Source organism: Medicago sativa, chromosome 8, assembly GCF_051527215.1.
Source record: "Medicago sativa cultivar Bolivia chromosome 8, Bolivia_mono, whole genome shotgun sequence".
NCBI classification, from domain to species: Eukaryota; Viridiplantae; Streptophyta; class Magnoliopsida; order Fabales; family Fabaceae; genus Medicago; species Medicago sativa.
In genome coordinates, this window is record NC_140756.1 from 63,998,097 (window position 1) to 64,019,520 (window position 21,424).

Here is a 21,424-nt window from a genome sequence, read left to right on the forward strand (position 1 = left end):
ATATTATTAATATTGCTGATAGTGTATCTATTTAGAAAGTGATTGAAACGATCTTAAAAGTGTCATTGAAGTTAACTTTAGCTGAAAAAATACGGAGCGGAAGTTAACTCTTAACTCTAGCTGAGTTAATGGAATGATCAATTTTAAAAGGGAGAAGAGTAATTTTCAGAATATATTAGGCTATTAGCAAAACAAGGGGATGCAAAATCCAAACTCACGACAAAATCTCTCAACATTAGGTCCAATCAAAGTTGTTCAAATCAAATCCATACCCAGCCCACATTTCAATTTCCCCTCACCCCTACGGTGTCACCTGGTTAATTCCCTCCCACCGCAGCAACCGCATCAACGTAACCGTGGCACATTCACAATCACACTCTCTCTCTCTACGAAATCAATGGCTTCAACAACGTACAATAAATAACCGTTCCCATTTCATCCATTTCTTCACAAATGCACTTTACAATGGATTTCGCAAAACACATTGCTACTAAACCCCCCATTCTCTTCACACGCCTCCTAACCTGGATCACCTCAACTCTCCCCCGCTACCGTCACATTCCACCACCACAACCACCACCACCTCCGCCACAACCACCTTCTCCTCCACCAACCACCCTCCCTTCAATCCTCGCACACAAAGTTCTAGATTCTTCCAAATGCAAAACCCTAATACCTCACCTAACCCCACACGAATTCGAACACTCATTCTTCACTCATCACACCACCGTTAACCTCAAAACTACACTTGATTTCTTCAGTTTCGCTTCCAAAAATTTCAAATTCCGTTTCACCGTTCGTTCTTATTGCATCTTAATTCGTTTGCTTCTAGCTTCGAATCATATACCGCGTGCTAAGTTTACGTTGAAACGGTTAATCGAAGGTAATGCTAAAACGCCGTTACAGAAAAGTGATGCTAGGTTAAGTGAAATCGCTTCGGCGTTTTTGGAATTGGGTGAGCGAAGTCATGGTGAATTGGATTTGTTGATTTATATTTTGTGTTCACAGTTTCAGCATTTAGGGTTTCATTGGGCTTTTGATGTTTTCATGTTGTTTACTAGTAAGGGTGTTTTTCCTTCCCTGAAAAGTTGTAATTTTTTGATGAGTTCGTTGGTGAAGAGTAATGAGCTTCATAAGAGTTATAGGGTTTTTGATGCGATGTGTCGCGGTGGGGTTTTGATTGATGTTTATACTTATGCGACTGCGATTAACGCGTATTGTAAAGGTGGGAAGATTGATGAGGCTGTTGGGTTGTTTTTGAAAATGCAGGAGGGAGGTGTTTTGCCGAATGTGGTTACTTACAATAACTTGATTGATGGGTTATGTAAGAATGGAAGGTTAGAAGAAGCTTTAATGTTTAAGGGCAGGATGGTTGAGAATAAAGTGAACCCTAGTGTGGTAACTTATGGGATTCTTGTGAATGGTTTGATGAAGTTTGGGAAATTTGATGAGGCGAATTCGGTTTTGGTTGAAATGTATAGCAAGGGGTTTTCTCCTAATGAGTTTGTTTTTAATGCACTTATTGATGGGTATAGCAGAAAAGGGAATATGGATGATGCATTGAGGGTTAGGGATGATATGATGTTGAAGGGATTGAAACCGAATGCTGTTACTCTTAATACTCTTTTACAGGGTTTTTGTAGGACCAATCAAATGGAGCAAGCTGAACAAGTTTTAGAGTACTTGTTATCGAACGGTTTGTCTGTTAATGAGGACGCATGTTCTTATGTGCTTCACTTGTTATGCAAGAGTTCCAAGTTTGATTCAGCCTTGAAAATTGTTAAGGAGTTGTTGTTGAGGAACATTAAGGTTAATGATAGCTTGCTAACTTTATTGGTTCGTGGACTTTGTAAATGTGGAAAACATTTGGAGGCAATTGAGCTTTGGTTTAGACTAGCAGATAAGAAAGGGTTTAGAGCGAATACAGCAACCTCAAATGCACTTCTCTATGGACTTTGTGAAAAGGGGAACATGGAAGAGGTATTTCCGGTAGGTAAAGAAATGGTGGAGAGAGGTCTGGTGCTTGATGGTATTTCATACAACACACTTATTTTTGGCTGTTGTAAATCGGGTAAAATCGAGGAAGCTTTCAAGCTTAAGGAAAAGATGGTGAAGCAAGGATTCAAACCTGATACTTATACCTACAATTTCCTAATGAAAGGGTTAACTGATAAGGGAAAAATAGATGATGTTGATAGGGTTTTGCATGAAGCCGAAGAACGTGGTGTGGTTCCAAATATCTACACATATGCAATAATGTTGGAAGGATATTGTAATGCTGATATGATTGATAATGCTATGAGCTTGTTCAACAAGTTAGTTTATAACAGAGTAGAACTTAGTTCTGTTGTTTATAACATACTTATTGCAGCCCATAGCAAAGCTGGGAATTTTATGGAAGCCTTCAAACTCCGCGATGCTATGAAAAGTAGCAACATTCATCCTACGATTTTCACATATTCTTCTATAATACATGGTATGTGCTGTAATGGCCTTGTTGAGGAAGCAAAGGGAATTTTTGAAGAAATGAGAAATGAAGGATTGATGCCAAATGAGTTTTGTTATACTGCTCTAATTGGTGGTTACTGCAAGTTAGGTAAGATGGATCAAATAGAGAGTATCTTACAGGAAATGACATCAAAATGTATACAGCCTAATAAAATTACCTATACTATTATGATTGATGGTTATTGCGAAATGGGAAATACGAAAGAAGCGACTAAGCTTTTAAATGAGATGATAGCAAATGGAATATCACCAGATACTGTTACTTACGCTGTATTGCAAAAAGGATATTGCAAGGAAAATGAGCTTGAAGAAACTCTTCAAGGCGATACAGCAGTACCCTTAGAAGAAATAACATACACCACATTGGTTGACAAGTTGCATCCACATTCAGATGCAGCACTTAGTAATCGTGAATAATGAGAAAACTACTCAAAATAGTTGACAGTTGCACTTAGTTGATACCTTAACTCTCGTGGTTGAGACTACCATTGTTAAGCCTGATTTCAAGCTCAATAATTGGAAAGATGAAGGTTTTATATGCTCAATCTCCAAACACGTGGATTACTAGCAACAACTAAATAACATACACTTGACTTGGCTTCCTACTTGAACAACGAGCATTGGATTTTAGAGGTTAGTTTTTCAAAATCAACTTGTTTATCTTTTTTTTCTTCTCCTTTTTTGGCTGTACATTGTATTTATTATTATAACTATATTATATTTTTTGTTTTGTTTTGGGTTTTGAATTTTTTTGATAAAGGTATTATAGGATGATGGCTGTTTTATGCATTTGTGCCATTCTCAGATATTTTATTTGGTGTTTATAACTGATGAAGAATGAATTGAATTGCAATTTAGGGATAAAATATTTCTTTCCTGGTGATTTGGGGAATCTATCATATTTTTAAATAGTTGATTTTCGGAAATCTGTTTAACTAGGATTTAATGTCTTAACTCAACCACCCTTGGGTTATCTATCTCGTTAGGGTGCTCTATGTTATTCATGCTATTGCACTAAGTAATTAAAAAATTCATTCTGTTTTGTGCTAATTATTCACGCATATGATATGTTTTTTCAGTATTATTCCGATTTTACATGATAATGCTTAGTACTCTGTTAGTCCTGATGGAAGAATTTGGATTTTGGACTCCTGTTGTCTCTTGTGCTTTTTTTTTCTACTTTTCTTTCACACTGGTCTTTTTCCTTGGACAATAGATCTTGCACTGTAATTTGTCTACTTATGACCACTTTTTGGGAATTTTGGTGTGCAATGAATATGTTCTACTTTGGGGCGGATGGTCATGATTTGGATATAAAGGGGGGAATGCTCATTCTAAGTGTGTGTCTATTCCCCCTCAATTTTCTTTAGGATAGATAAGATTGTGTTAATGGTCTGTCGGGTTTTTTGTCAATGTCTTTCAAAGGAGCCGCCTTGTCATAAATGCATAGAGGTTGTGCAGCTTTACAGCATTTTAGATCCCTTCTGGTACTCTGAGTATTCTTTATTTTCTGTTTTGGAAGATATCTTATCCTTCTATAGTTGTGCTTTGTCCTCTTTTTAACAAGATTTCTATTACTATGAGAAATATAAAGTTATTAACATGGTGCTGCATAATGTTACTGCATAACATAACATATTGGTTTTACCCAAAAGACCAACCTAGTGCCGTAAGAGCGCTTAGTGAGGTTTCAGGGAAGGGTTGGACCCAGTGCAAATCTATTGTAGGTAGCTTTACCTTGTATGTGCAAGCGGCTGATTCGCACGGCTGCTTCTCCATCTGTTGCGTCAATCTCCTCTTCATATAGTTTTATATAATAAATTGACGTACTCACGCTGTTCAAAATTATAAGAGCTTTTTAACTAAAAACTCCTACCTAGGAAATTAGTTAATTTATTTAAAGCATTAAAATTGTCTACAATTTGTATCATTTTACCCAAATTACCATTGAATTGAATTTATTGGCCAGACTTCTTGCCAAAAAAGAATTTATGTTGGTAAATTACCAAAAAATGTAAATTAAATAAGAGCATTATTGTGGTAAAAAATCATTAATGCAATAGACAATTTCAAATAAGTCTTATAAAATTAAAATGGGACAAATAATAGAGCTCCTATATTTTGGGATGGATGGAGTAATATTTAATTTTCTTATGTCAGTGATCCAATGGATACATGTTGTCATGGTGTAGATTTATTTCCTGCTTTTGATCATGTGCTAGATGCGTATGCTCTATCAAATTTGTTGGATTTGATTACTAATTTCTGTGAATTATAGATTTAGTGATGTTGCTTATTTGGTGTTCAACTCAAGCCAGCCCAACCTATTCACGCATCCATATTTTATAACAAGAGACAGAGTGATACAGTCAAGCATCAAATGTTTATCTTATCCAACTTCTTTTCCGCTTTGATTTACATGCTTTTGGTGTTCTTTGTTCGTGTGTACGTGTGAATATGTATTTTGCTTTGACTTCCAGGAACCTTTGTCATATGGTCTCAGGGCATTTCTTGGACGGCAGATCTCTTGGATATTGGAGATAGCTTAGCATTAAAGATTGGAAGAGACAACTGGTATTCTTTATGGAAAACCTTAAGAAATAAATCACTTTTGTGCACAACTTTAAAATCACTTCTTTTAAAAGCTTAACCAAGCATCATTTCTTGAGAAGATTACCACACATCAGTCTTTTGGATATAGTTTCCCGCTTTAATGTCATTATTGTTATTTTTTCCCTAAATGGTCATTTGTTAGAATGTTCAGTATTTAAAAACACGGGTTTCTATATCTAGTTCTTATAGTAACCATAATTTTTTAGATCCTAGCCACCACGGAAGAAGGAAGAAAACCAGTCATATACGATGTTTTAGCTTAGAGCAGGAAAAGTAAAAAGTTGAATATTGTAATATGGTTAATGAACTTGTAATATGGTTAATGAACTCTTGTTTCTTGGTATTTTTTAACCGTAATTTTATAAACTTTGTTGTTTTTCCTGACAGCTGTCCCAACAAGAACCAAAGTTACATAAAGAAAATAATGAGAAATCAGCAAACAGGTATGTGTCTCAACCAAAGGAATGTATGGCACATCATGCAAGCAAGAGGCAAACGTGATGTAGAAAAAGCAACAGCAATAATGCAGGGAATATTCAAAGTAAATACACGGTAAATGGACACACCTTCTGACTTGATTGTGAGAATTTTCTTATTCTTCCTTGGGTTTTTTTGTGCTATTTTAGGTAGTTTTGATGTATCGGAAATATAACTTCATGTTAATTTCTTCAGATAGGAGCTGGTGGCAAGTGAACTTGGTAAACTTCCAAGCTTCAGGAGGCCCTGAATTGGAGGAGCATTTGATTTTCGGACGTGGTTAAAATTTTGAAGTGAGTCTCAAGATAGGCTGTGGACTGGATATAGTTGTAAGATACAAAAGTTTATAAATTTAATATATATGCTGGCCAATGAACCTCTGGTTTCCTGTCTTCGTTGTCCAGTCTGCACCTCTTTGAATGACCTTTGGAGGATTTATTTATTTATTTTAGAAAAAGAAGAGAAGACAAAAAGAACCTTTTTCTTTAGAATGACCTTTGAGGATTTATTTATTTATTTATTTATTTTAGAAAAAGAGAAGACAAAAAGAACTAGTAGGAAGATGAAGGGGATATCTCCATCTTGATTATAGATATGCAGATAAATCCCCAGTATAGTCACTTTCCTTATTTCAATACTACTGGTTTTAAAGAAATTATATAGATAAATTTATCAGCGTCTTTCTTCTGGGTCACGGTTCCTTATCAATGAAGAACAGGGATTTTAATACAGTATTTGTACTCGGGCACTCATTTGTATCAGACACATTTTTATTTTTTTTGTATCAGACACATTTATAATACTACTAATTGCCTTTTATAATTTCTTTACTTTTATATTTTAAACATTTGTATAGAGATGCACATATCAAAATACTGGGAAAATTGCATTGACCGCTCTTGTAGTCATAAAATAAAACTCACCCACGTCAGTTCTTAAATAAAACTTGCTCATTGTGTTAGGCAATGTTAGAGACTTAATAATAAAAAGTTTCACCCTTGATGCTATTCTTTAATCTTTAGTTTCTGCATTTTTAAAATGAATGATGCTATATGTGCTTTCCTTTCCTTCACCATTTACATTGTTCACCATAGTTTACAACAGCAGGAGGCATGCTCCTAAAGAAGATGAATTTCACTTCAAAATTGGCTAACGATTTTCTTCTCTGCATTTGCTCAAAGAGAAGGTTGGTGAAGGGTATATAGTACTGAGTGCATGACACAATGGAAGTGAATGGCTTCGAAATGTATGTAGTAGAAAAGCATTAAAGACCCATGACATTGTTTATACATGTGGCCTCACTTGCATACCAATCGATGACTCCAAATTTGAAGGGCGTAAGTAATACATATGCCCACACAGCTTAAAACAAGGTCGTGTGTCTGTGTACAGTCACATCAAGTGGTAGACACGGTCGTTCTGTTACTTCAACTCTTTCACTAAAAAGGTATGTGATTTATAATATTACCTCTCTATTTCTAAATATATTATGATGTCCGTTACAAATTACTAAATACATACTTTTATCGTTTTTTCAAATATACGTTTATTGATACTACCAATTTGTATTACCAATTTGTTTTAATACAAAAAGATATTTTAGTAATATTCATACACACAATGGACACACTACTACTTTTCTATATATCTATATATCTATATATACATGAAAATGACAAAGGACTAAGGGGACTTATAATAGTAACAGTAAGCTAGCACTAGTATATAGGCATGGCAACAGGGGGAGGGGGGGGGGGGGGGGGGGAGTTTTAACATACCTAGCCCCGCCCCCGCTTCACTGTACCCATCCCCGCCCCCACCCCTAAACCCTGTCGGAGATAGTAAGTAACTTTACACCCAAACCTGCCTCCAATGGGGACGAGTTTCCCCCCGCCCCAACCCTCACCCGCGAAAATTGTAGTTCAAAAAACATGTTTTCCATTTTTTTTCACAAAAACAAAAAAGATCTAATAAACATTTTTTAAAAGAGCAAGATAACTCTTATAAACTTGTTTCTAACGAGTAAACATATAATAAACCTATTTTTAAAGAGGCTACATTGTATATCCTTGGTTAGTTGCAAGATCACTAAAACAAAAGCTTCTAAAGAGCTCGGAACAAATTCAAGTTCTGTCTAAATATCATTACAACTCATAACCAATTCATATTCAAAACAACAAAAGCTTCTAAAGAGCTCATAACATCTTCAAGTTCTTTCTAAATATCATTACAACTCGGAACCAATACATATTCAAAACAACAAATGATTAAAAATCAAAACAAAAAAAGTTCCAAATGAATAACAAGTTTACTAAAAATCATCATCTTCAAGGCGGGAGATTGAAACAAAAGTAACGCCACTTATCAACATTTTTTTATTTTTTTTCCACTATACTACAACGACCACTTATCAACAATTCACCTATATTGAAAAATAAAAGTTAGAATTAGAATATAAACATTTAACTTGACAAATTTAATACAAATTGTAAAGAGAATACCTTCATCATCAGACTCTATTTCAATGAGTAAAATAGCATTTTCATTTCCCATGTTAGAATTAAAATTACCCATCAATATAACACAAATACATTCATATTCAAATGAATAAATTAAAAATTTACTAGTGTTCTCAGCACTCCATAACCAACTTCTAGCACACATCAAAGCCTCTAAAGTGGTCCGATGAAGTCGGCTTCAATGAGAGCTTACAATACAAGCGTTGGTATTGAACACATATTCAGAAGCTACAGTAGAAACAAGAATTGCCAATACATCTCTTGCAATTGCTTGATGTGTTGGATACTTGACGCTATTCAACTTCCACCACAATAAAATATCAAAATTTGGACTTCTTGGTTAAACTTCCTCATCTAAATAAACATCCAACTTTGTTCTAACATATGATGGTTCTAGCTCTTTTTTTCTTATACACAAACAAATAAAAGTTTTTCAAACCATCATTGCAAACATTACCAACATGAGCATCCCACAATTGAGAATCACCACTAGAATCATTGTTCGTTCTCAATTGATAATCATAAAGCAAGTCATAACACGATTGTCAGATTGACTTAACTTGGTGATCAGCACCATTTCCATAGAAGATTCTATAATAAAATTCAAGCAGATAAGTTTTGTACCTAGGATCCAAAACAACAGAAACCCCTATTATTTCATGAATCACATTCCAATATTTATCAAACTTTACGGACATGTTCTGTCATTTTTTTCTCAATTCATCAGACGATTCAATCCACTTAAGTATTGCTTCTTTGACCTCATAGATCTTTGGAAAGTATTCATTGGAAGTTGGATACTTGGTGCCGGAAAACACATAGTGATAGAGTTGAACAATTTCAATTTTACACAGATATCTTTTGCAAATTTCCATTGTGAACTTGTTGGCAAACAAGTGTACCCGATTCTCCGAATTGCTAATCTATTAAATACATCTTCATACAAAATGGAAACTTCAAGCATCTTGTAAGTGGTATTCCATCTAGTTGGACAATCTAAAATCAATTTCTTGGTGCAAGAGATTTTCAATTGATTGGTTGTCGACTCAAAATATCCCTTTCTTGTAGGCGTTGCAGTACAAAATGCTATACTCTGCCGAATCCTCTCTATCTCATCTTCTAAGCCATATTTTACGATCAAATTTAGTATATGCCTGCAACAACGCATATGAAATAAGGCCCCATCCCTTAACAATGAATCCGGTTTCAGCCCAACCTTAAGTTTTTTCAATCATTGCATCCTTTGTACTACAATTGTCTAGAGTGATAGTAGACAATTTTTTATCAATGTTCCAAACCATCGAACATTCAACCAACGCATGACTAAGTCTTTCACTTGTATGAGGTGCAAGAACATAAATAAACCCTAACATAATAAGATTCACTAATATAAATAATATGCAATCAAACTAATACAAATGATATGAAATAAAATCTGACTATTTTCAAAAGATAACAAGATTTAGTACATAATAAGATTCACATAATAAGTAATCTGACTAATATAAATAATATGCAAAGTCCATAATTAAACTAGTATTAATAATATGCATTATGACTATATTTTGAGTAAATAATAAAATTCACACAAGTAAACTATTTTTAGAAGAAATTATCATTACCTGAAAATCTGACTATGTAAAGTCCAATTTACATCAATGTAATGAGCAGTCACATCCATATATCCTCTTTCCTCTTTTTTGATTGCTCGAAGTCCACATGTCAGAAGTAATGCCAACTCTTTCTTCAAGACTTTCTAACAACTTCAATGCCGATGATCTGTCAAATTCGTACACTTTGAGTATCTTCTTTTTTATAGTATTTCTACATGGAACTTGAAATAGTGGTTGGAGAGAAGTTGTGTACCTTCTAAAATTAATATGATGCACAATTGAAAGTGGATATTCATGCAAAATAATTGCATGTGCAAGCTCTTTCCTAGCATTTTCAGCATTATAAATCTCATTACGCAACTTTTGTTTACCTTGCAAAGTTTTAGCAGTAAAAAATATTTGTCCTTTATCCATTTTACCTTTCAAAACTTCTTGTGAGGACGAATCAATAAATGTCCTTTTTAGAATTATGATTTGAATTGAAAGACTTTTGAATTCCATATATTCGTGACACCTAGCGGTGAATCCACCTGAAAAGAAGTATTCTAACTAGATTATAATGCTGGTAATGCTAGGAAAGAGTTGGGTATTGGGATTTTGTCCTCACAAGATTTTGGAAGGTAAAACGGATAAAAGACAAACATTTCTTACTGCTAAAACTTTGCATGGTAAACAAGAGTTGGGTACTAGGATTTATAATGCTGAAAATGTTAGGAAAGAGCTTGCACATGCAATTATCTTGCATGAATATCCACTTTCAATTGTGGATCATATTGGTTTTAGAAGGTACTCAGCTTCTCTCCAACCACTATTTGAAGTTCCTTGTAGAAATACTATAAAAAAGGAGATACTCAAAGTGTACGAATTTGAGAGATCATCAGCATCGAAGTTGTTAGAAAGTCTTGAAGGAAGAATGGCCATTACTGCTGACATGTGGACTTCGAGGAATCATAAAAGAGGGCACATGGCTATGACTGCTCATTACATTGATGAAATTGGACTTTGCATAGTCAGATTTCGAGGTAATGATAATTTCTTCTAAAAATAGTTTACTTATGTAAATCTTATTATGTACTAAAATATAGTATTGCATATTATTTATACTAGTTTGATTGCAAATTATTTATAATAGTTTAATTATGGACTTTGAATATTATTTATACTAGTCAGATTGCTTATTATGTACTGAATCTTATTATCTTCTAAAAATAGTCAGATTTTGATTGCATATCATTTATACTAGTTTGATTGAATATTATTTATACCGGTGAATCTTATCATGTTAGGTTTATTTATGTTACTGCACCTCATACAAGGGAAAGACTTAGTGATGCGTTTATGATTTGAAACATTGATAATTTTTTTTTATATTATCACTTTGGACAATTGTAGTACATAAGATGCAATGATTGAAAACACAATTAAGGCTAGGCTGAAACTGGATTCATTTTTAAGGGATGAGATCTTACTTCATACGCACTGTTGCGGGCATATGCTAAATTTGATCGTAAAGGATGGCTTAGAAGTGGGGATAGAGAGGATCCGAGATAGTGTTGCATTTTGGACTTCAACACCTAAAGGAAAGGAATATTTTGAGTCGACAACCAATCAATTGAAAATCTCTTGCACCAAAAAATTGGTTTTAGATTGTCCAACTAGATGGATTTCCACTTACTAGATGCTTGAAGTTACCATTTTATATGAAGATGTATTTAATCGATTAACAATTCAGAGAACTAGGTACACTTGTTTGCCAACAAGTTCACAATGGAAATTTGCAAAAGATATCTGTAGAAATTTGAAATTGTTCAACTCTATCACTTTTGTGTTTTCTGGTACTAAGCTTCAAACTTCCAATGAATACTTTCCAAAGATTTGTGAGGTCAAAGAAGCAATACTTAAGTGGATTGAATCCTATGATGAATTGATAAAAAAAAAAAAACTGAGAACATGTTGGTAAAGTTTGATAAATATTGGATTGTGATTCATGAAATAATGGGGGTCACTGTTAACCTAGGTACAAAACTGATTTGCTTGAATATTATTACGGAATCTTCTATGGAAATGATGTTGATAACCAAGTTAAGTTAATCCGACAATTGTATTATGACTTGATTTGTTTGTGATTAGGAAAAAAAGAAAAGAGCCCGAACTTCATATGTTAGAAACAGAGTTGGATGTTTATTTAGATGAGGAAGTTTTACCAAGAAGACCAAATATTGATATTTTATTGTGGTGGCGTCAAGTATCCAACACATCAAGCAATTGCAAGAGATGTATTGGCGATTCCTTGTTTCTACTGTAGCGTCTGAATATGTGTTCAACACCGGCAGTTATATTGTAAGCCCTCATCGAAGCCAACTTCATTGGACCACTTTAGAGGTTTTGATGTGTGCTAGAAGTTTGTTATGGAGTGTTGAGAACATTGATAAATTTATTCATTTGAATATGAATGTATTTGAATTAGTTAATAACTTTGTATATTTTAAAGATGGCTTAAATAGGTCTTTCGTCCCTGCAAATATAGGCCACTTGAATTTTCGTCCCTAAAGTTACTAATAAGATGTAATTAGGACCATTTTTCAAATGATTAATATTTGCAGTGGCAGATTGAAATGATTAGTAACTTCAAGGACGAAAATTCAAATGACCTATATTTGCAGGGGCGAAAGACCTATTTAAGCCTTTAAAGATTGTCATTCTGTTATATTTATATGTAATTTTAATTCTAATGTGGGAAATGAAAATGTTTATTTTACTCACAGAAATGGAGTCTGATGATGATGATGATGATGGAGGTATTCTCTTCACAATTTGTCAAGTCAAATGTTTATATTCTAACTTTTTTTCTTCATTATAGGTGAACTGTTTGAATATGGATTGATTATGAGCTTTAATGATATTTAGAGAGAACTTGAAGTTGTTGTGAGCTATTTAGAAGCTTTTGTTTTTATGATCTTGCAACTAACCTGGGTTATAGCTTCTTTAAAAATAGGTTTATTACATGGTTTGTCGTTAGAAACAAGTTTATTAGAGTTATCTTGCTTATTTGAAAAAGATTTATTAGATCTTTTTCGTTGCTGTGAAACATGTTTTTTTTTTTCTTAACTAAGAGTGGTGTTGGAGGGACGGTGAAAACACGTTTGTAATTTAACTTTTACTCAAGTTATTTTGATCCTTTATCTTTTAAAAAATTAATTTTGATAATTTTTTTTGTGGGAATGTTAGAAAAATTTCTTATGATACTGCATATTCGTTAAACGTGTCGTTATTGTGAGTCGAGTTAACCTTGAACTATCCTACTTGCTTTGTGACATGTTGAAATATTCATCTAAAATCGATCGATGGATTTATGTGGTTGTCTTCTTTCCCAAAATCTCTTGAGTATCAATTAGGATTCATTAACAAGAGTAGTTATTAGCTGGTTAGCTCTCAATCACTAGTTTATTATAGATGGTTGTAAGTCCCTATCCTTATCCCTAACCCCTAAAACTGTTTTAGTTAGTAGATGAAAGAGCTTCATCACTAGTCATATATTGCATTAATGTAACATTTATTAATTTTTTTTGCTAACATATTTATTTTTGTTGAATTTCACTCCACTAACTATAATTAATAAAAATATTTTAATAAATGATATTAATTTTATCATTAAAATCGACCAAACTAATCATATTTTTAAGAACCACACACAATTCAAACATGACAACTAAATTGAAATGGAGGAAGTATATTTGACGAGCTTATTACTTCGTAAAAAAAGTTGATCATTAATCAAATGCGTCTTGCAATCATAGCTAATTTCCTCTCGAGTGTTAACATGATTCATGATTTTCAAATTTTCGACATGGGATTTGTGATCTTGATTTCATTTTCTTTTGTCAAAATTTGTTAATCCTATTGTTGTTTTTATCGTCTATCTTATTTCAATATTAGATATAGTGAAATGAGTATGTCGTTGCAGTTGTAGGTAAAAGGATGAATTGTATAATATTGCAAAGATAATGTATAAATAAATATTATATATAAAGAATAAGGAAGCTAAAATAGGGAGATACAATTTCAATGTGAACTAGTTTGACATTGATGTCAACTGGGAATTATCATTTTACGATTATTTTTAAATTGGGATTATAAAGTTGGTTTATGAGATAATAAATGTTTCTTTTGTTTACAATATTATAAGTTCTTATGAGTCATTGTTAAACTATTCTACATTGACAATATACTTATAAACAAAATGAACTTGGAGATAACCGTCAATGACCTAGAACATGGTTTTTCATAAGTTATGTCCATTGGATATAACTTTATTTGAGGCGTGTCAAACACTAATACTTTAATACAAATATTTCTTTTAACTGTGATTTAGACGAAATTTAAACTTTGAGTTCTTTTCATATATTTTTAAGAAGTTAAATTTGTCTATCTTAATTCATCTAAATTGACATAAGAGAGAATCTCGAATTCATCAAAGAAAGAGTAGAATACACTTCAAGATGTTTAACAAACACTACGGAATCAACTTATGTGGGTTCTACCCATTTGTGTATTAAAAATGAGAATATAATGTCATCTAAAAAATACACCAATGTCACCAATATCATCCAAAAACTACGTCATCCAAGTGCTACTCAAAAATGAGAATATAATGTTTTCTCCCCCATGTGCCTATGTGGGGTTGTTGCTAGACGCGGTTTTACTTTGAGAAGACACTTTTGGGCAAAGGAACAAGAGAAATGATATTTTGACAACCATTTTGTGACAACCTATGTGACAACTTTATCTCTCATACTCACATTATTTTTTTACTTTTTCTCTCTATTGCTTTGGTTTCCGTGCCACTATCTATTTTCCTTTGTAAATTAATGGTTGTCATTGTCACTCAAATGGTTGTTCATATAACACACCTCAAGGAACAAATAGAACCGAAAAGACGTTCATGTCATGACTTTTCTTTTTAATGAATGAGGTTTGAGGAGTTCATGACTTAATGTGTAAGTTGTAACCAATTTCTTAATTGAGGAGAGAGATGAATCGTGTATGCATCATTGCATGGCATGCATGTGTTGAGTAATGTCAAATGCAGATAGAAAAGAATATGAATATCTCACCGTTAATATTCAAATATATGAACCTCACTAGAAACTCACTATAAGTACAATACACATGTCTTGTCTTGATCTATTGGTTATTTTGGGTCCCATTTAAATAGTCACCGTCATCTGCGTGCCAGTTGTACATGAACCCTGTTCCATCAAACCAACATCCTCGTCAATAGTCAATACCACTTTCGGATTCTCTTACGTAAGTGTTTTTTTTTTTTTTTTTTACATGGTGTTCTAATGACGAGTTGAGATACTCTCTATATAAGTGAAAAAAGATAGTTAAAAAATTGATGTATATGGACTAAATTTTTAATCATATACATTAACTTTAGAACTATCGCTTTTACTTATAGTATTTAATTTCGGAGGAAGTAATAATATAAAATAATAAAGAATTATTTTAAATATTAAATTAATTATAAAATTATAACAAAAATCAATCAATTTTGTAAAAAAAAGTAATTCAATAATTATTTGTTTTTCTAAACTAAAAATACTTTTCAAAATTTTGAAAAACAAATTAGACACAATTTCTAATACACAATTTACATTTGATGATTAATTTGAAATCCACAAAGAGTGTCCTAGAAAACACCCTAAGATTATTTAGGACTCAAAAAGAAAAAAAGATTATTAATATAGAACATTGTGTTTGACTGTTTTCTAAAAGTTGCGAGTACTTAACTTCACTCGGTTTTCCTCAGCAAATAGTTGTAGCTAGTGTCGGTGGTTGAAAGCTTTTATAAGCCATAACTTCATCTGAGTTTCACTCATTCACTCATTATTATTCCTCCACTTCCAACTACATCACTTCCTTCTTCCATTCAAGTTTCAACTAGTAAGTTTCATATTTACTTTCTTTTCTTCATAATAATGTTTCTGTTTTTTGCAACTTTTCATTTCATGTGGTTGGATGTTTCTGTGTTTTAGGTTCTAGCATTTCATGTGGTTGGATGTTTATGTTTTTTGGGTTCTAAAATGCAGAAAACTTTTTCTAGTTTTGTTATGCAGTAAACTTTATTTTTTGATCTAGGAAGTGTTAAAGTGTGACCAATGATTTATTTTTTTATTTTTTTTATACATCTAAGTTTTGGGGGGACTTACACAGATTGATGTATTTTCTCTTGTGTTGCCATGAATCAATATTCAAATATGGAAATGCTATGTTTCAGTTTCTGGACTATAGTAGACTATGTATGATGTTTTCTGGCACCAAATAGATGAAATAAGGACCATGTTGTAAGATTGACATATTGACTTAGAATAACATTTATAGTAATGTATTTATCAGGATCTGAATTTTATTTCACTCTCCATAACTTTCATAGCATATATAGTACTATGCATCTTTTTGTTTTAGCTAATTTTTGTTGTTTTAAATATAGATATCTATCAATATAGTTTTTCTTCCTCTCTATTAAAGGTTCATACATAATACAAGGATCTACTCTTTTTTTCTTTTTTGTTCCCAAAAATAAACTTGTTATATTTGTGCAGAATGAAGTTTACAAGAATGGACCAATTATTCAGTCTTGTAATATGTACACTGCTATTACTAAAAGCAGCAGAAGGGGTTACTGTGCCAATCACCTTTGTTCAAAGTGCAGTGGCAAAAGGAGCTGGTAAGGGAGTACTAGTACTTCTGTGTCTGATAATGGAAAATTTAACTATGTCTGTTCTTTATAATAATTGTGAAATTGATGTTTAACATTTTATGCAGTTTGTTTGGATGGTAGTCCACCAGCTTACCACTTTGATAAGGGATTTGAAGCTGGAATTGACAACTGGATTGTTCACTTTGAGGTATGTCCCTTTCTGCAAACTGGCATCATTAATGTCCTTTTCTTTGAGTGAATAGACAAATTGGTCCTCAAAATTGTGGACTGATGTGTTTACAAAGTACTAAGATATTGATCGACGACTCGAATCCTAATTGAATAATGAAACAAACCATTTTATTTTGTATGATGAAATATTGAAATCTCTCCAGAGAACCATATGAAATAACCATGATCACATTATGAAATATTTTCTTGATGCGTAAACACTTGCCCTCTAGCTAAAGCTTATAATAATGATGTGTTACATTAGACAGTACTGCTTTTATACTGATACAAGGCATGAAATCAGCGAAACATTGAATCTAATCTTATAGATCATATTAGATTTTCTAAATATTGTATAATATAATAGCTTTGGTGAAGTAGCTTGTCTCCTTATTTTGTACAAATTATGCAAAATTCTTTTGTCTTGTAATGATCTTGAGTACAATTATTTTAGGGAGGAGGATGGTGCAACAATGCAACTACTTGCCTTGACCGGACGAACACTCGTTTAGGATCATCAAAGAAAATGGATAAGACTCTTTCCTTTTCTGGATTTTTTAGTAGCGGCAAAAAGTTTAATCCAGGTATTGTGTACTAGTCAATATACTACACAAACCTTATTTGGATAAATAGTTTAATTAAACATTTATAGCATGAGTGCTTATCAGATAAGTTAGATACTATCTGTGCTCGTGAACTCAATCTTGAACAGTAGTTGTAATTTGTAATTTCCAGATTTCTACAATTGGAACAGAATCAAGGTTAGGTATTGTGATGGTTCATCATTTACCGGTGATGTTGAAGCTGTCGATCCAGTAAGTTTAAAAATTCAAAAGAATTTGAAATTTTGAATTATACTCTCTAATGTATTATATGCTGAGATTCTATAATTTGAATTATGAGCCAGAAAACCAATTTGCACTACAGAGGAGGAAGGATTTTTGTTGCTGTCATTGAGGATTTACTAGCAAAAGGAATGAAAAATGCTAAAAATGTATGACCGATTGATGAATTGTCACTTTTTTGTTCTTCCTATTATTTATGAATGATAGATACTGATTGACTTGTTGAGATGTAACTACAGGCAATTCTCTCTGGATGTTCAGCTGGAGGATTGACTTCTATTTTACAATGCGATCGCTTCAAAACTTTACTACCTGCAGCAGCTAAAGTGAAATGTGTCTCAGATGCTGGTTATTTTATCAATGTGTAAGTTGTTTTAGAGTACCGTAACAAATGAGATATGATCTGAAAATGCGTAAGTTATTTTAGATTGCTTTCTGGTTTTGTAAGGTTGAATTAGCTCCAACCTAAACTTTAAGATGGTATTAGATCTATCTAGGATCCGTTGGACCGTCCACTATCTGACCACTCGGGTCAGACTCCAGATATCTATCCCTGCACGTGTGGGGATGTGTTGAAAATATGTTTATAACTGGGAGACAATTATTTTTTTCCGAATTCTTTTCTAAAGTAATTTAATGATCAATACCTTATTGCTGTACAACAGAAAGGCTGTCTCCGGAGCATCACACATTGAACAATTCTACAGTCAAGTTGTTCAAACACATGTACGCATTCTTTCTCTATTATTATGCTGTGACCAAAATGTTACTGATATTGTTTTACCACTTTCTGTTGGAACACTAGAGTGAAAACATAAACCAACACTTTCTATTTGGAAGAAATAATAGAAATTTTCCTTCCATTGACTCTTGACTATTTGTATTTTCTTCTTTATTGTAGGGCTCAGCAAAGAATTTGCCTTCATCTTGTACTTCAAGACTCTCACCAGGGCTGGTAAGTTTGTTAACAGTAAATGTTTTAAATTCAAAACTTCTTTGGTGTTGCTGATACTTCAGAACAATTTTTGCAGTGTTTTTTCCCCCAAAATGTGGCCGCACAAATCAAAACACCGATCTTCTTTGTAAATGCAGCCTATGATTCATGGCAGGTCAGAGTTCACTTTCTCAAGAAACATCTATTTATTTTTCGAATGGCGTTCTTTTGGAATGTATTACTCCTACTTGAAACTATGTAACTAAGATTGTATTCTTTGATCAATTAGTGGGTGTATTTAAGTGGTTAAGTAACACTTGATATCGTATATATGGCGGTAAGGTAATGATAGTTGGAGAGAATTCTAGTGTTTCTTCTGTACTTTATGTTCTACAACATTCATAATGATTTATACAGAACTTGAAGAAATAGACTTAAGATATCAGGGTCGGTTTGTATAAATAGCTTACTCAAGTGCTTCTAGGGTAAGCAATAATAAGTGCTTAGCACTAGTGTATAAGATATTCTTAGAGGTGTTTATGGAGAAAACAATGAGAGAGTTGTGTTAATATTCTTTTTTTCATAGTTAGTTGTTTGTAGCGAAGTCCGAAGAGTAGTTTATCCAAACTGGCTCTAAAATGCAGAACCATACATGCACACCTATAATATGTTTCGCAATTCATCATCCATTTGCAATTGACATTTGATGTTTTCATTACTTATTTCTCTTACAAGTGCTGACATCTTTGCAGTCTTTATTTCTGATCCTCAACTTGTTGCTTTGATTCAGATTAAGAACATTTTGGCACCAGGTGTTGCTGATCCCCATGGCACTTGGAGAAACTGCAAGCTTGATATAAAGAGCTGTTCTTCTAGTCAATTAAGTACAATGCAAGGTAAGCATTTTCTGTTTAACCTTAGAAAGGTGTATAAAATTAGCCCTGCCTGTCATTTGTTTGCATCTATGGGCCCTGTTAAATTAATTAACCACTTATAGTATGACTATCATATAAGTGTTTGTGTATAAGCCATTTCTTTGATAAAAGATAGGCTTAATTGTAGTTTCAGTATCCTTATTTTCACTCACTCAAGGAATTAGCCCCTCTTTTGAAAGTGGTCTCACACTTGTATTTTTGGATCCAAAAGTGACTATGTAGCAAGTTTTTTTATTGACGTGACATACAACCCGCAAATTATTAATCCACCTGGATGATTCCAGATCAGTAGGTTTTGTGCCACGTCAATAAAATACTTGTCACATTACCAAAGTCAAATTGTCCGCCATTTGCACAAGAGCTTTGAGGGTTATATGGATTTTACGACTGCAAAGTTTAGCGTAGTTTTATGACTTGATTTTAATGCATCATGAATTGTTTTTTCAGGTTTCAGGACAGAATTCTTAAAGGCAATTAGTGTGGTTAGTAACTCTCCATCTAAAGGAATGTTTATAGATGGCTGCTATTCCCACTGTCAAACTGGAATGCAGGAAACATGGATGAGAACCGACTCTCCGGTGCTGGCCAAAACAGTAAGACACTGCATTTTTTCCTTCCTTGTCCACAACTTGTACATTTCCACCTCTAAGAAAAGTTTAATTGCAGATGGAAATAAGAGACAGAAAAAATGAAATTGAGTCCTACTTGGATAAACAACTTACTTAATAGCTTATAAAGCATAAGTGTTTATGTATAAGTTGTTTTTATGACAAAAGAGAAATTGAAATTAGATTGCTTTTATATAAGCTATACGCTGTTTTCATAAGCTTTCCTAGAGAACTTATGAAAATAAGCAGAAAACTACTTATGAACATGTCATTAGCTGTTTTCATATGCTCTCTCTAACAGTGTCACGAGTGTTTATGCTAGTAGTTAAACTCGAACTTCAAAATTTGCGAAAAAAATCTTTTTCTGCCTCTAATTTTTTGTTGGTATTTCAACTTTAGGTATATTTATTATTGTTGTCTTCTTTCCCCTTATATGTAGTTGAAATGCTAACTTATGTTCTTAACAATGTGCAGACAATAGCAAAGGCTGTAGGAGATTGGTATTATGATAGAAGCAATTTTCAGCAGATAGATTGTCCTTACCCTTGCAACCCTACTTGTCATAACCGTGTTTTTGATTAAAAATTAACAACCTACCTGAAATGTAGGTTCATTCAAGTAAACTTATAATTTCTACAAAACTACACTTATTGGTTAACTAGTCATGAAATCATGAGAATGTGATTTGTAAGCTCTCAAAATAAAGGATGTTCAAAGTACTATATTAAATATTGTATTCTATACTACTACAATTTGGGAAAATACTTGGGTGACATTAAGTCACCGTGACATTAAATCTGGGCCACACAAATGTGCTGTGTTGTGTGGCCCAGATGTGTTGTATGTGTTGTGTGGCCCAGATGTTGTGTGACAATGTTGTGTGGTCCAGATTTAATGTCATGGTGACATAATGTCACCCAAGTGCTTCCCTAGAATTTGATGTATCTATTGTCTACTATACTGAAAAGCCAATAAGGGACCTTTGATTATTGGTTAACAACTTTATATTATTCAAATTATTTTAATAGTTTTGATGGAAGAGGTCTTCATTGTTTTGATAGTATATAGATGAATTAGTTTTGTAGTTGCGTGCAGAAAAAAAAACCTAATTTATATAAAAAAGGTAACTTTATAGTTGGTTTCGTAGATTTTCAGAGTATATTGGAGTATCGAAAAGGTCAAACTTAAACCTAAAAATAAATTTAAAACAAGCAATGAGTCTGATCCAAGACGACTTGAATTTTTTGATGAGACCGAACCAAACTTAAACCTTGCGATGCATAACTCAGTCTAACCTATTCACACTTAAGGATTTAAAGCTTTGGAAGAATCTTACTCCCATCCGTCTCATAATAATTGTCTCTTTACAATTTTTTCTTTTTCTCAAAATAATTGTCACTTTAGAATACCAATGCAGCATTTATTATTTTTTTCCATT

General features: G+C 33.0%; 2 protein-coding genes and 1 pseudogene across 4 annotated transcripts; 2 read left to right on the forward strand and 1 right to left on the reverse strand.

Annotated features, from left to right (window-relative positions):
* The first annotated feature begins 347 nt into the window (after positions 1 to 347).
* On the forward strand, positions 348 to 6,420 carry LOC146900449 (Tetratricopeptide repeat (TPR)-like superfamily protein). 3 transcript variants are annotated; one of them, XM_085735817.1, is made up of 4 exons: positions 348 to 3,141; positions 4,787 to 5,082; positions 5,509 to 5,673; positions 5,794 to 6,420. In XM_085735817.1, the coding sequence occupies exon 1, from the start codon at positions 454 to 456 to the stop codon at positions 2,923 to 2,925; it is 2,472 nt and encodes an 823-aa protein (XP_085591943.1). In that variant the 5' UTR covers positions 348 to 453; the 3' UTR covers positions 2,926 to 3,141; positions 4,787 to 5,082; positions 5,509 to 5,673; positions 5,794 to 6,420. The 3 variants fall into 3 exon arrangements, with proteins under 3 accessions (XP_085591943.1, XP_085591942.1, XP_085591944.1); XM_085735816.1 differs by having other exon boundaries at positions 4,989 to 5,082; XM_085735818.1 differs by having other exon boundaries at positions 5,012 to 5,082.
* A 1,736-nt stretch (positions 6,421 to 8,156) lies between these two features.
* LOC146900450 (zinc finger BED domain-containing protein RICESLEEPER 2-like) lies at positions 8,157 to 9,858 on the reverse strand (annotated as a pseudogene).
* Positions 9,859 to 15,610: 5,752 nt separating this feature from the next.
* LOC146900451 (pectin acetylesterase 8-like) lies at positions 15,611 to 20,742 on the forward strand. Its single transcript, XM_085735819.1, has 13 exons — positions 15,611 to 15,676; positions 16,336 to 16,460; positions 16,559 to 16,641; positions 17,119 to 17,248; positions 17,400 to 17,479; positions 17,572 to 17,658; positions 17,749 to 17,873; positions 18,175 to 18,235; positions 18,411 to 18,464; positions 18,541 to 18,618; positions 19,234 to 19,339; positions 19,826 to 19,971; positions 20,461 to 20,742. The coding sequence occupies exons 2-13, from the start codon at positions 16,337 to 16,339 to the stop codon at positions 20,566 to 20,568; spliced, it is 1,182 nt and encodes a 393-aa protein (XP_085591945.1). The 5' UTR covers positions 15,611 to 15,676; position 16,336; the 3' UTR covers positions 20,569 to 20,742.
* Positions 20,743 to 21,424: the final 682 nt, after the last annotated feature.